A 15868-nucleotide genomic window follows, 5' to 3' on the forward strand; every position below is an offset into this window, starting at 1 on the left:
AATCATCTTGTTGGCTCATCATCAATCATCAGTTAAGCTCTGAGGAAGCCAATAGGATGATTGGCAAAGCGTCAGCAAGTTGGCAAATAGTACTCCGATATTATTAAAATTCCTTATAGTTATTCCCAGAAATGTATAACATAATATTTTTGAAAATTAACACATCGCAACGTAAATTCTTCTATTTATATAATACCAATATCTTTTCATTCATTTAATAATTTTGAGCTTTCAATGATCTAAAGTTTTATTTTCTAATGATAAAAAAAATTAAGTTTAGTATTAGTTATTTGACAAATAAATTGTTGACATTCCAAATAAGTTAGCAATCTATGCAAAAACACATTGATTAAAATTGTATTAATATTTAAATATATTTTATTGATATTGTTAATTTTGTTGTTAATGTAATTGGTAAAGTCATAGGCAGACTTGCCAAGCAAATCCAGTATCGGACTACTTATTTGAGGCATGGTTTATCTCTTGTCTGAGTAGCAAATGAAAATAAGAAGAACCACATCGCACATCAATCGAGCTGCTGCACCATTACTCATCTTGAAAAGTTTAAATTGGAAGCGTCTAAGCGGGATATAAATTATGTCCGTATTTAAGATTCTGATGACTGTCCCGGTAAAACCAAACTCTGAATTCTAACTTACTTTTGTTAAAAGGTTGCAATGGAAAGGTGCAAATTTTTTAAATTGCTAACTTTTCAATTTTTCTTCGTATCTCTACAGAAACTTCTGGTGCTAGAGTAGAAAAGACAATTGATTGCGAATGTTGCCCTTAAGTCACAACGATTATTAGGACGAGGAAGAATTCTCTGGATAGTACGATAATGCTAATGGTTGTACAAAAAATTGTATCCAAACTGGGGTAAGGTGCGACGGAATGTCACGTGTATTGTTTGAAGCATGTTAACACTCTGTGCGACTACTTGTACAAAAATAATACGTTTTATCATACTATCTGTATGGAAAAACATTTAGTACTAGTCAAAAAAAATAAATAAAAGTAAAGATCCATTTCAAATTTAATTAGTGCACGTGGCCTATTAGTTTTATGTTGATATTGATGATGACCATTCTTAATATGCCATTTAAATCTCTATAAGATTAAATTGATTTAAAGCTTTTAGAAATTCTGAATTCATGGACTATTTCAGAGAAGCATCTCATAAATTAAGAAATGAGCAAATAAATTTTATGCAATAAAAATATATTTGACTCCTGTGATAAATCCGATACGAATAAATAGTCTATGTTATCAATATGGATAATTAAGCTCTTTTAATTGATCACTTTAAAATATACGAATTTTGCCTGGGCAAACCATAACCGGAATGCAATTTTTTGTAGTACAGAAAAGCGCGGGAAATTTGGTAATACAAAAATATAATCAGTGCTCGCCAAGCTTTCATGGAAGAACTCAAGGATAAAAAAAATGTTTGCTAACCTTTCAGTTGAGATATACTGGAGATTACCAGGAGCATATGAATTCAAATGTTTTTGAAGACTATTTTAGAGAAATGATTAAATATCTTCTCACTGTTTGATTGACACAGTGACTCCAGAGAATAGCGAAAAGCAGTCCAAGTCCATCATTTGATTAAAGGAGAGGAGAGACTGCGATTGATCGCACCGTCGCATAGATCAATTTTTTTGATTATTATATCAAATATATATATATATATATATATATATATATATATATATATATATATATATATATATATATATATATATATATATATATATATATATATATATATATATATATATATATATATATATATATATATAATTTAATATTGTCCAATAAAAAAACCCGACTAGTTAGTTTGGTTTTTTTCATTCAGTATACTCCGCTTTATGAGATGAGATGTGGTAATTTGTTTTCATTTACTTTTTGCTATTTAAAGATTTCGCAAAATCCAGACCGACTAGATTCAAATTCATATAATAGTCGGTTCCCTATCAAACTTCAACAACTAAATTTGCCGACAAGTGGGATATATATCTTTTTTAGTAAGAAAAGACTTTCATTTCATAATTATTCAATGCAACTTCAAGATTTTTTTGTAACGTTTTTTAATTGCACATTAATTTAGTGTTCTTTTAGGTACATGAAGACTGAATAGAAATGAGCTTAGGCAGGTATTTCATGTCTTAAAAATGAAAATAAATTGACATAAATTATTTTTAAAATTTAAGTGTACTCTGAAGAGGAGACGAAAGGCTAATATTTACAATGTAGTTTCTGTATAATATATATTTTGATATTTTATTTATTTTTTATTTCTGTATATTGACATAAATATATAAGCAATAGTTTTCGACAGATATCATTGATAACGCAAATAAAAGCACAGAAAATTTTTAAAAATTCTAATATCAACATTTCGCTTCGTCTTGCCAAATCCTGCGTTTCTAATTTATTCGTAGAGCTCGCAAGCGAGCTAGAGCGTTATTAAGTCTGAACCTAGAACTACATAAATCAAACATTTCATTAGTTAATCTCCATAAGTAGGGTTGCAAATCTAAAGAATGAAAACTGTTATAAATTACTTCTCGCGCCCCCCGCTAAGATGATACAAAATTGAGAAGCGTCCGGAAAACAGGGGTGAACGAAAAATTTAATCAACTTAGTAGGCGAAATTTTGTAATTAATTAGAATTTCTAATTAGATATAAAAACCGTTGAAAGTCGCGAAATGTAATCAAATGGGGTTTGCTTCGTTGTTTCGAAACATAAAAGCGGTCAATAACGTTTATGATATTTTCCAACAATAGTAAATTTTTATTTATTTTATGAATTTAAAATTTATTTTCCAAACGATGACTCTTTATTTTTTTCAAATTTTACGTAAAAAATAAATCCAGAATCTGTTCAGATTTCTATTAAATTCAAAAAAAATATCAATATTGTTTTTAAAAAAAAAAAAATTAAAAAATAGGGCCAGTATCTTACTGTGGCATTAAATTTTCAAAAAGCATAGATTTAGTAAAAAAATCAGGTTTTGGGTAGACATTTTTTAGAAAATCCGTTTATTGGCTTTTATAAATGGTCTCGCCAATTTTCGATTTGCCTTTTTACATGGCATAATCTAATTATACTAAATCATGCAAAATTCATAGCCTAAAAAAATAAGGGCTTCGATGTTTGAAATTCAAACTAATTAAATAAAATTTATTTGTCTATTTATTTTTTCCTTGTTGGAATTTGGTAGGTAAACGGCGATCAATTAAACCGCCTTTTTGTTTATCTCTTACTAACATATTTTATGTTAAACATAATCTAAGGTAAGTTCACAATGTGCTGCAGTTATATGATTCACTTGCTTTTTTAGTGTGCTCCTTTATGTAATTAATTTTTGTTGTTGTGAAATTTTTCACAACAACAACTATTATTACATATAAAAATCAGCAAATTTTGTATTATTAAATTTAATTTTTAGTTTTTCAATATCGTTATATTAATGGACAATTTGCCCTTATAATTGTTTCAAAGGGATAAATTTTAAACAATTTTTTAATACGACTGTGTATTCAACTGTTTGAATACAATGCGTATATAGAATGCCCAATTTTTCAATAGTATTGAAATATTGAATAAAAATATATACAAAAGTTGGAGATTTCAAAATGAGTGCCCTTGGGATTCACTTGTTTGGTCGAAAAATGAAAACAGTGTGTTCCAATTTTAAATTTCTACTACCGAAATTGAAATTTTAAATAGAAATACTCCATATTTTTATTTATTTTTAAATTCGTAATTTTATCAATTTTGAGTTAAATTCGTACGAAATGGGTTGAGCTTAGCGAAAATGATGCTTATTAGTTAATAAAATAATCTTTTACTGGTATTCAAAATAATTAATCATATTTGATATGATAATTTAATTTTGGTGACTTCAGGACCTCATCAACACAAGTTTTATCGCATTTAATCGATGCAGTATATTTGAGAATTATTTAGACGATTCCAATGAAGAAACGGCCACCCTGTATATCGATTAATCAATTGCTTTATAAAAAAAAACATCGGTCGGTAGTGACGAAATTATTTTGACCAGGAAATATCACTAACAAAGTCATACCCAAGCAGGCATAGTTTAAGACACTAATTATTATAAATTTAAAAGGGAATATATCAAAAGAAATAATATTTTAAGCAAATACAAAAACAAACCAAACAAAATGCAGAAATTAAAGTTCATAGTGGAAAATCAACAATGTGCATATAGTGTAGAAATTCTAACAATTAATAAAGTTCTACGAATCGAAAGTTTCCAATGTGTCCGACCTGGAATGTCATATTTTTAACCTAATTTTCGCTTGAAACGCAGAATGTGTTAAAGTGTTTAAAAATAGGTCTTCGGTAACTTGGATTAAGTGCCAAAACATTGATACGTCATACCATCGTTCAGCCAAATCTGGAATTGTGAATCAATTTGATGAGATTTTTGATAAATAAATTATTTCGTACAATATGATAATATGCAATGTTCCTCTGTCTTACAGATAATTTTAATAATTTTCTTCTATCTATTTTTGCATTTTTTGTTTTTGCTATTGTGGAAATGTGGTGTTTTAAAAAGCATCATCAGGTCTCGCCTCGCAGGATGTTTTCAAAGGAATATCGACTTTTAAAAATTTAGTTCATTTTTAACTATTTATAGCATGGCAAAATTTTGTCTCACAATAATACTACATATTTAGCGCAACTTCTGATATTAAGTTCAAAACAGATACAAAGAAAAATTAAAGTTGGCAATTTTAAATCATTTTAAGAATAACCTTCAAAAATTTGTCATTCTTTTGAAGTTGTCTTTTGTTTTAATTATTTAAATAAAATGAAATAGTTTTCTGATAAATAAGTGTAATACTGTAATGAAGTTGATGGATTACATATTAGCACAAAGAATCTTACAATGATTATACTTAATTTTTTGCATAAGTTAAATTACCCCCATAACGGTATTTTTTTTGTTAAAAACTTACGTTGTAACTGATATCTTACTTAATTTTTTGCATAAATATGGGGGTAATGATGTTTTTTTGGTGAAAAACTTAATTATGTAAGTGGTTAGTATAAGTCATATATTTCTTATTTTTAGATATTAAGAGGTTTACATTTTAAAGGATTAAAAATTATTTTTGTCTTATGACAATCAAATAGTGCCAACAAATAAATAGTTATTATGATTGTGAAATTTGTAACCATTTTTCAAACGAAATGTGGTTTCGAAAGGTTAAAATGACCTATACCATTTTTAAAATTAACTGCTGACTTTATATGTGACTTAAAATGACTCTAAACATCAAGAAAAAACTTTTATTTTCTTTTTATATTAAATGAATATTAATTAAATTAATTAATTATTAATTTATTAATATTAATTAATTAATAATTAATTAAATAATTCGATTAATTTTAGTTTCTATAAAAAAAAAATCGCGATCATTTGGCAAAAAAGAATGACTGGTTACTGGTAATTTCGCGAATGTGGACGCAATTTCCTGTGATCCTCTTGAGGCCATTGTTTCATCCTATGCATGCATGCATACATACATTTTAGCATTTTCATTGTGGAAATTATGGAAACCCGAATTGTACATACATGTTGCGCTTATAATAAGGTACCGAAACAGAAAGTGCCTCGTGTAGATCAAATGAGAATCCGTAATATTCACTCGGGTTATCTTTTGCTTTTTGTATACCAATTGTTAAAATTTTCCAAGCCTGTTCGGCACTGTTAAGATGTAAATCACGAATTCCCATAAGATAAAACTTCTTGGCTTCATTACTGGATACTTCAATTTCTAGATTCAACCAATCACACTGTCGGCTACGTGTATTATTTTCTTCCCATCTAAGTCCTGACTGTGTGATGTGATTTCACTAGAAAACTGAGAACATGTTCTCTTACAACATTAAGCTTATCTTCATCTGTTTTTCTAGATCAAACTACCTTTTTGACACGACCATTGAAAATATAAAAAAAATGCAAACAGATACTTCCGAATTCCGTACATTTAGATGAAACTTAAAACTACATTTTCTCATATAACTTCCAAAAGTTTTGGGTCGTCTTTGTTTTATTGATTGTTTTCGAATCCATCATACATTTTTTGGAACAAAGGCACTCTTTAGTTTCAAAAACTACCACCAATACCTTTGAAGTAGGTATTTTGACCAAGTTTGGCGTCGTATATTTTTTTGTCAACTTTTTAGAGGTATCGCCGAGATTTGTAAATATGTTATACAAATTATTGCAATTATTCTTACTTTCATATTAACGAGTGTGATGCGCTCTGATTATCTTGTTTGGAAATTAATTTTATGAGCGGATTGCTTTAGCCATCCTAGATAGCAGACGGATAATATGTGGAATAACGGATATCGACACGCACAAAATAGGTGAATATCCATACAAACGTTTTAAGATATTAATCAGAATTTGTATTATTATCTACGTAGTTGCACGCGGCTTTTGTTTGTTTGTTGTTGATGCCGGTTCTTAAAATGTCAATCGAAATGACGAAAAGGTTATCAAAGCTGACAGCTTATTTCCATTGAATATTATACTTTAAAAAATGACGAATTTGGAAAAGCCGCCCCTAACCGCCGATGAAAAATACCAGTTAGCCTTGCAAACGGAACAGGAACTAGCGAGATGTTCTCGAACCTACACCATTTTGGAAAGAAACAGAAACGAATTCTTACAAGCAGGAGCGGGCGGGAAACTCGCAAAGCACAAGAAAGTACTGAACATATTCAAAAAGGAACAGAGAAACATACTGACCGATTTTGCTGTAGCTTCTTCAGACTCTAGAGTAAAAGAGGACGAAAAACGTTCCACGAAATTGAGTTTTTTGTTAAAAGAGTACGACGATTTCGATAATACGATCAAGAACCACCACCGAGAGGTGCAAGAGATCGACTATCAAATTCAGATGGTAAAGAAAGAGACGCTGGAATTGGCGAAGCGGCAAATAGGTGACGACAGATACCAAGAGCGAGTGCTTAAAGCTGACCAAACGGTCCAAACGCTGGAGAACAAATTGGAGGTCCAGATCAAAAAATTCTGCGCGATCTGCGCCGAAAATAATCTCTTGCGGTACGAGCTTCGGCATTTATTAAACGAAAGGACCGAGTTTAACAAAACGTGGGATAATCTTATCAGCAACTTGGTTATTGGGAAAAAATTTATGATGGATTTAATAGAGCAGGCCACCATCGCGTACGACCAGCGGGAAGAATGGGTCTCTAAACTGCAAATCCTACGAACCAGGGCAAGAAACGACCTACTCGCCCAAGTTCAAGAGATGAGAGTGTTGCAAAGAAAAAGAGACAACGACGTAAAGTTGCAGGACTTTTTTGCGACCAAGGGTCAAAAAAGGCTAATGGTGGATCTAGAAGCCGCGTACTTAAAAAAACGCGAGAGACAAAAGCGGGACGTTCAAAATCAACTGGCAGAGTATTTAAATAGTATGAATAAAATTAAAGAGTTTACCGAGCTAGAGAAAGTTCAAGTAAGCATTTCAAGCTCAATGACAATTTTGAAAATTTGATAATTTTACATTTAAGGAGATCGTCAAAACGTTCTTGCGCCAAGAGGAGGAAAATTTCTCCATGTTCAAGTACGTAACATTTCTTAATAAGGAAATGGAGGAATTGAGCGACAATTTATCTAAACTCCATTCAGAAATAGAGACACACAAGGAAATGCGCACAGAGTGGGAGGAACAACAGGAAAATTCCCTTAAGGAACTAAATGAAAAAGTCGAACAAGTGACCAAGCAAGCTGACGCTAAACAGGATGAACTGCAGAGCCTCGAACAAAAATTAAATGTCATGTTAAAAGGAGTCGAAACATTGTTTCAATTGTTCGGATGCAATAACGACCCGTTAATTCAGATGTTGGGTAAGTAAAGCAACAAGTAAAATGATTATATTGATGATTTTTCATAGAAACTTGCACAGGCTACTACTTACAAAACTTCTGTATGCCTCCTGCGTCGGTTATTGTTGAATCGAACTTGCTGACTTTTCGCCAATCATCCTGTTCGCTTCTTCAGAGCCTAACTGGAACTGATGCGTATTCTAGTCTGTACCTGCTTAAATATTGTTTGAGGGGGACGGAGCTAAGGGACGTGCATGAACATTGTCTCGGTGACATATTGGTGACAAATAAGGCCCTGAGTATAGGTTAATATTGTTTAGTTGCTTATAGACTTCTGTAGATTCTCAGACTTTTCGGTGGTAGAAGAATTTATTACATTCTTTGCTATAAACTAATGGTATCTCAAACGGAATTTTGTCTTTAACGGATAGAAGATGTTGAAAAATTTTTGGACAAGTGGTGAATCTGGTTTTTTTATTTACTTTTGCCATGTGGTCAGTGATGTTTTGAATGTAAGAAAAGAAAGTGGCAACTGTAGAGTTGCTTTCGGACTCGGTTTCTTAGGAAGGTTGTGGTGGAAGTGTTATTTTGTGATAAAATGCTTAATATCTCCAACAATGTGGAAATTATTACAGAAAAGAGCAGATAAGGTGTTTTAGTTCTGGATTCATTGACTCGGGTTGAGATAGTTTTACGGCTCTGTAAACAAGAGAGTTGATAACCTGATAGTGATGTGACAATGCATTAAGGTATCGATCTGTGTGCGTAGGTTTTCTGTAAACATAATGAACCAATGTTAGGTCTGGGTTTCTATTGATAAGAATATCTAAGAATAATATATTTTTATTAATTTCTAATTCAATGATAAAACGTATGTTTGGATGTATAGAGTTTAATGGGCTAAGAATATCTCGGAGGAATTCTTTCCCTTGAGGGCAAATAACAAAAATATTATCAACGTAGGATGGAAGGTGTCGAAGCTTTCCTTCTCAAAGGTTTGGATAAATATATCGTGATGACTGATGATAATGGAGAACGCATAGCTGTTTATTCAAAAATTTTACCGTTATAGATAATGTGGAAATTTATTAGAGAGAAAAGTAGATGTAAGCTCTGTGACTTCTGGGTTCAGTGAATCGGGCTGAGATAGTTTTACAGCGCTGTAAAAACTGTCATGTGACACTGCAGTAAGGCATGAGTCTGTGTGCGTAAGTTTTCTGTAAACAGAATGACCCAATGTCAAGTCTGATTTTATATTGATAATAATGTCTGAGAATGGGCGATTATTTTTGGTTTCTACTTCAATGGTAAAACGTATGTTAGGGTATCCAGAGTTTAAATATCTAAAAAAATCTAGTATGGATCTTGACCATAAGACCAAATAACAAAAGTGTCACCGACGAAGCGTTTCCATAATTATGGTTTTCGATGAAATGGATGGATACTCGACAGTTATAAGAAAATTACGTTAAATACAAGCATTTTTCCAGATTCTCGGTTTTTAATATATCTGAAATGATGTCGAGTGTTTCAGGGATAACGACTTTAGTAAAGAGGGATTCTACGTCGAAACTAACAAGACAAATACAGTCATCAGCAGTCGAATACAATCACAAAACCGGGCATCAAATGTTATTATATAAAACTAAAATTCTTTGATGTAATCAATTCCTCTACCAAGGAAAAATCCGAGAGTCTACAGAAATCTATAAGCAACCTAACAATCTTAACCGCGACTCAGGTTTCTACCTGGGAAATCAGTCATCCGAGACGATGCTTATGCTCCTCATTTAGCTCCGCTCCCATGAAAAATATATAAGCAGGTACAGAGTAGAATGCGAGCCAGTTTTAGCTAAGATCTGCAGCAAGTTTGTTTCAATAACAACCGATGCAGTAGGAATGTAGAAGTTTTTTAAATAGTATGATCAAACTGAATCGCAATAGGCCGTTTTCAGGGCGAAATGAAACTATTCACTACTACAACGTGCTGCTTTACCTTCAAATCCTTGAAAACAACATCCAAGAAGCTTTCGTAGATGTCTTTTATAAGGAACAAAACATTGTACCTAGCAAGCACCAGCTGACGATTATAAAACGAGATAGAAAACCTGAGGAAATGTATTCTGTAGACAGCATATGTGCAACGAACCCGTGTCCCTTGTGCCTGGAACACGAATTGGTTAGTGACGTTATAGATCTGGTGCAGGTCGCTTACACCAAAGAACAAATTAAGGAAAAACTGAAACAGAGATTGACAATTGAAGGCTCCGAGACAGCGTTGCACAACGTATCGGCCTGCCACCTGCCAAAATCTAGACAAATTATACAAAAGAGGTACCAATAAAGTATCGCCAACTCGATAACGAAAAAAAAAAACGACGCCGTAATCGCTGGAACTTTTATTTCGCCCGATATTTTTTCCTTATAAAAAATTCAGCGTAGTTCTTTCAAAACAAGATCGCATTAGCAAATTACCCTCATCTTGCCACTTTTTCCCTCTCCAGAATAAATTCGGAAACGTGATAAAAAATGCATTCGACATAATTGTGTGTCTGAACCTGAAGGACTTTATTAAATGTCGTGCTCTAAATTATGCAGTATCCTCCGGACGGTTCTCATGTTGGCAGAACTGACGCACATGACAGTCACATCCGAATCGCAAAGAGCGAAGAGGCTCGAGACGAATTAAAAAATGAGAAATTTCAAGATATGTTCCAAAATTCAGTAGCCTATAAAAGTTATTATTGAAAACCAATTAGGATATTTTAATTATTAACTTTCTTATTAATAGTAACACATACCTAAAGCTAATAGTTTTTTCAATAATTTCTTTCTTTAAAAAAAATTCTAGGGTTGCCAAGAAATTAGATATCTCCCTCATTTTTGAAATTAGCATTACTCGAAGATGACATTATGCTACAAGTTGTTTGTGAGGATCATCCTAAAATGAAAAATTTCGATTTTCTTAGTTGGCACACTATTTGTATTATTATTTTTTCTAAAAGATCTTACATAAACCTACAACTTTTATTAAGCATTTCATATTTCTATTTTTAATGCTTTGCGACTTATTACAACTTTTTGTCTAGTTTTCACACTTGCAAATAAGTTACGATAGCGCCATTATTTTTGAAGGCAGATACACAACTCATATTTGATATTAGCAATATTCGAAGGTGTCGTAAGAGATATATGCAACGGATTTTGAATTAAATGATACAGAGTGCTCAAAATAAAAGTATATATTTGGACCATTTTAAATTGAGAAATCTCTATTAAATCTTGATTTTCTCAAATAGCAATTATTTTTTCTGAAAGAGCTTACAAAAACGTACAACTTTCATTGTATGCCTACTGAATCTTAATACTCTGCGATTTATTTTATATTTTCAGCAATTTTGGTGAAAATAACGGCGAAATTATAAATTCGCAGAAAAAGTAAATAATATTAAATACCCATTACAGGGTTTAACTGAACTTGTCTTATTTTTAATTTCTATTATGACGTAGTAAAATATGCCTTTCTACTTGAATACACATGTTTAGTCTTTTTCGTATATTTTCTTTAGCATACACAGTGTTATTCTCCTGCACGCATCAAGAATCCTTTTTCCATGCATATAAACACGATGTTTAACATATCCCCAGAACAAGAAATGTACCCATCTATTTCTGTGGGTAAAGATTATTTAAAAACTCTCAAACTTCTCGATGGTAAAGCTCCGTCTTGCTGGAACTATATTTTTTGGATCGCAATGTTATAAACTTCTTGAAGAGGTTGAGGTAAATCATTCTGCAAAAAGTTATATTATAATATATTAAATCAATTTTTAATAAAATAACACTGCTGCGCAAGTGTTTTTGCAAACTGTGAAGGAACAAAATTGAAAATACTTACTAATCAATCAATCTTAATTAACAACTTTGCTTAAATTTACAAAAGCAAATTTGATTTCACTTCTTTGTAATTTTGAGGAATTGATAAAGTATAGGAAAATAATTTAAATACAAAACCTGAAAAGTAGTTTATTCTTTGGTGATTTTTTTTATTTGAATCTAAGTACGGTTTAGGCATTGAATTATGGCTCAAATAATTTAGTGCTCAAATCTGTTATAAGATCCACAAGCTCGGACTTATTCGAACAAATTAACATAACTCTTTTTCGGTTAGCTGCCTGATTGGTATTTGCAAAGGATCGCCTTGCAGACGGTCTTCGGAGTCTGATTCGGCGGGCGGCGGTGCCGTGATTCTGCCGCCCCTTTAGACCGCCGCCGCTCTATTGGCACACAATTAACAATCATCGGTATTCGACCCTCGAGCTGAAGCCGCCGAGCTTGATTGGGGGTGGCTCGGGGGTGGCTTTAACGAGCTTTTTACAAGGGTTCGGCAAACGGCCATAGTCTTCGTTAGAAGCGTGCTTTAGTCGGTTAGTTAGTTGTATCCATGTTCGACGGCATGGCGGGTTTTACATTTTAAAAAGCATAAACATTCAACAGAAATGTTTGGGACCTCATAAACTGAAAAACTATAAATTTTGTTCTCGTGGTGCAACGATATCAACGAATTTTGGATTCTATCTAACGTTTTAGAATCATTTCATTTATAAATTACACGAGAATTAAAGGAAACTGCCGAGAGAGAGCAGGTTAGCATATTTCAGTGGTATAACAACCAAATTTTAATCATATCCACTGAGAAAACCTGTTTTTTTTTTTCTACTCCGACTCGCTGCATTAATTACTAAGAGCTTAATATCTATTTAAATGGTACTACCTATTAAATTAAGTCAACTAATTTAAAAAAATACATTGAAGATGTGCCAAAACCAAAAATCGATGCACCACAATTTACCCGAAATTATTGCATGTCTCTAATACAACCCCAATTAATGTATGGTCTGCTTGTCTAGTTGAATGGAAATCAGGCCACCAAGATCATTCTTAGAAAAACAAAAAGATAATATTCTGACAAGTTTCATCGAGAGAGTGGAACTTTTGAGTATTGATCTTTTAAAACATATAATACATACAAGTACTTACAACGCTTGCAAATACTAATATACTGACTCTCCTATATGTACTTATTTCAATGACGATTTTCATTATTATTATTTTGTTTTTATTAAGCTCTTCTTATTTCAATTATTGCATAACTATGTAGGGATCTTGTGTGTTATTTTCTAATTTATTATTTATTTATTCTTTTCAATTTTCTCAGCTGTAAATTTTTGAAGGTTATTTCTATTGAGTAAAAGGTAAAAGTTATTCTACGTTTACATATACTGGGTAGTCTCAGTTAGGCCAACGAGGTACGGTATTATCTGTTCTACCGTATACAGGCTGCCTCCTTATTCAATGGGATTTTCCCAACTAACTAATAGAGATAAATGGGGAATGGAATTGGTCTCTGTATCTGTAAGTAAAGTAGGGTAGCCTACACCACAGCACCTAAGCTTCAGCAAGCCCATTGCGCTTCCTCCTGGACAGAACACTCATCTTTACAACAAGACTAGTGACCCAGGTATACGATGACAACTCCAAAACTCGTCTCATTGGTTAGCCTAGGGGATGGATATGGTTGGCCAAGAATAGCACCACACCTATACGAGAAGTTAGGACATTCACACAGAATATGTTCTACTGTGTCGTCCTCCTGCACATCCAGCACATAGGGACGCCACTCAAACTCAACTAGAATTGGTATCGTTGAATGACAATGACTGGTAAGAATACCAGCGGTCATGCTCGCCAAGAATTTTCTGTTTCATCCTATTGTTTTGGGAATTGTTTCCTGGATTTTTCATTTATCAGCTTTCTAATGACCTAGCCAGACAGACAAAGTCTATCAGTCCTATAAAGTTTTGTCACTCAGCCCTCCTAGCAAGGGAGTCGGTGTCATGATTACAATTTGAAAGCGCATGTACTTTAGTACAAACTAAGGATAACCACATTGTTGACTGACGTGTCACATTCCAATGCTAGCTATGACGGAAAACGTGGTGTATGAATTACCAAAAGTGCCTCTCTGGCTACCATAATGTCAAGTTTGAAGTATCTCCTCATCCTGATCCTTTTCTACTCTTCGAACCATCGGAGTAGCTGTTAATTACGCTTGCCTCATGTACGGGTGTAGGGATGGAATCCATTCTCGCCTCAAATTGTGGAAACTAGGTCGTCACCTTATTCCAAGCGCCATGTTGCATTACCTCACCTGAAAATGATATCAACGTCGCGGAGACATAAGATCTACCATCAAAACCACCCCTCCTGTATGTGTCTAGGTGTGAGACACAGCACTACCTCCATAGCATTGGTGGATTGGATAAAAGTTGTATATTTAGATGCATAACGCCCTAAAGCTCAAAATCAAATAGACAGAGGTAGACTAAGAAATGTTTTAAGTCAAATCAATTTTGTTTGATAAAAAACGACTGAACTAATTTTATTATTAGTAATTCGTTACTATTGGTGCTAGTTTCAGCAAAAAAAAAAAAACAATTAAAAATAGAAATATTTGTCAATTTTCAGTTGAAATCTCTCGAAGTGATTCGAGATGAGGAAATTATGCTTAATACTTAACGAAATAATTAATTCATAATATCCGTGAATCAGATCAGAACAAATCAGAATAACCGAAACAAAGACTTAACTAACCAAAAACAACAAACATGCCTTCTTTTATCTTGGCATCAGATATGGCTTTAAATTTCTGGCACAAATATTTGAAACACTGTACATTTTTGTCGACGGCTTTAACAAACTTTTTCATCAAGCCAAGTTTGATATGAAGAGGGAGGCAGTAAAACTTTTTTGGGGTCACCTAAGCAATATCTTAATACATTTTTGCTACTAGGTATAAGGCTTTGAGTGCAACGTCTATCTCTTTCTCGACTATCCCACTCACAAATAAAGCATGGAAATTTTGTAAAACCCTCTTGTTGTCCTAGGAGCATGCACTTTAAGGTCACCACAAAACATCGACTGATGTTCTTAGTAGGGTATTTTCTTCCAAAGAAATCCCAAATTTTCATAGGTCTCTTTAAATGTACCGAAGGTGCAACAGGTACCGAGGCCAGTTCCTTATCATTGCGCAATTAAACTACGCTTACTTGAGTCAATAAACAGGTGCCATTCTTTTTTATATACGGAATATTTCCTAATTTTCAAATTAGGAATATTGTGGCAATACACTAGCGATCCTTCCTGAGTAAAATATTGACATAACTCTTTTTCATGATCCCGGTAAAAGCTTGATGTGATGCCAGGTGTCAGTAAATGCTTGTCATGACGTGTGGGCTCTAACAATTCGAATGCATCCTTTGAAAGGTGCAAATCTCACATTAAATCATTTAATTCGCTCTGGTTAAACATTTCGGGCTCTCTGAAATCTGATGTGACATCTGAGTCATCATAATTTGTTCCTTCCTTATGATATATCGTCACTCTCTCGCCATGCCATAGGAACACCAAAGCTTAAACATTTCTTTCTACTTTTTGCCAGTTTCTTAATGCTTCATCGTAAACGGAACAACCAGTATGAGGAGTCCAGGACTTGTCTTGGTCGCCAATTTTACACCAAAATAAGTGTGGTATGCATTTTTCACAAAAGAAGTTATAGTTTGCCTCTACTACGACATAACTACCACAGATATATCAAAAGTTATTTGGATTGTCCAAACAATGTCTTCTATTCATATATGTACGTATAGAACACTAGGAATACGTAACAACGAAGACAACAGCTGTGAACACCAATACAACCAAACTGCGCAGCAGGTTACAACGCTGTATTGACGCTTATGCACCAAATCTGTTGCTTTGCAGAGAAATCTAGTATTATCCAGCGTTGTCATTGAATTTCATAAAAATCAAATCATCAAATCATCCCTAACATGGAACAAACTGATTCATGTCATAGGCATGTATATTAATAAAATAATAACATTTTTAAGATTTAGAG

General features: G+C 33.0%; 2 protein-coding genes across 2 annotated transcripts in view; one reads left to right on the plus strand and one right to left on the minus strand.

Moving 5' to 3' along the window:
- The window catches only part of LOC132704817 (paired mesoderm homeobox protein 2B-like), an 85402-nt gene that overhangs the window by 14424 nt on the left and 55110 nt on the right, over positions 1–15868 (minus strand). The window lies entirely within an intron of this gene.
- On the plus strand, positions 6551–10277 carry LOC132704816 (GRIP1-associated protein 1-like). Its single transcript, XM_060675083.1, has 3 exons — positions 6551–7537; positions 7593–7929; positions 9864–10277. The coding sequence occupies exons 1-3, from the start codon at positions 6599–6601 to the stop codon at positions 10250–10252; spliced, it is 1665 nt and encodes a 554-aa protein (XP_060531066.1). The 5' UTR covers positions 6551–6598; the 3' UTR covers positions 10253–10277.

Source organism: Cylas formicarius, unplaced genomic scaffold, assembly GCF_029955315.1.
Source record: "Cylas formicarius isolate icCylForm1 unplaced genomic scaffold, icCylForm1.1 PGA_scaffold_7__23_contigs__length_41026272, whole genome shotgun sequence".
Taxonomy (NCBI): domain Eukaryota; kingdom Metazoa; phylum Arthropoda; class Insecta; order Coleoptera; family Brentidae; genus Cylas; species Cylas formicarius.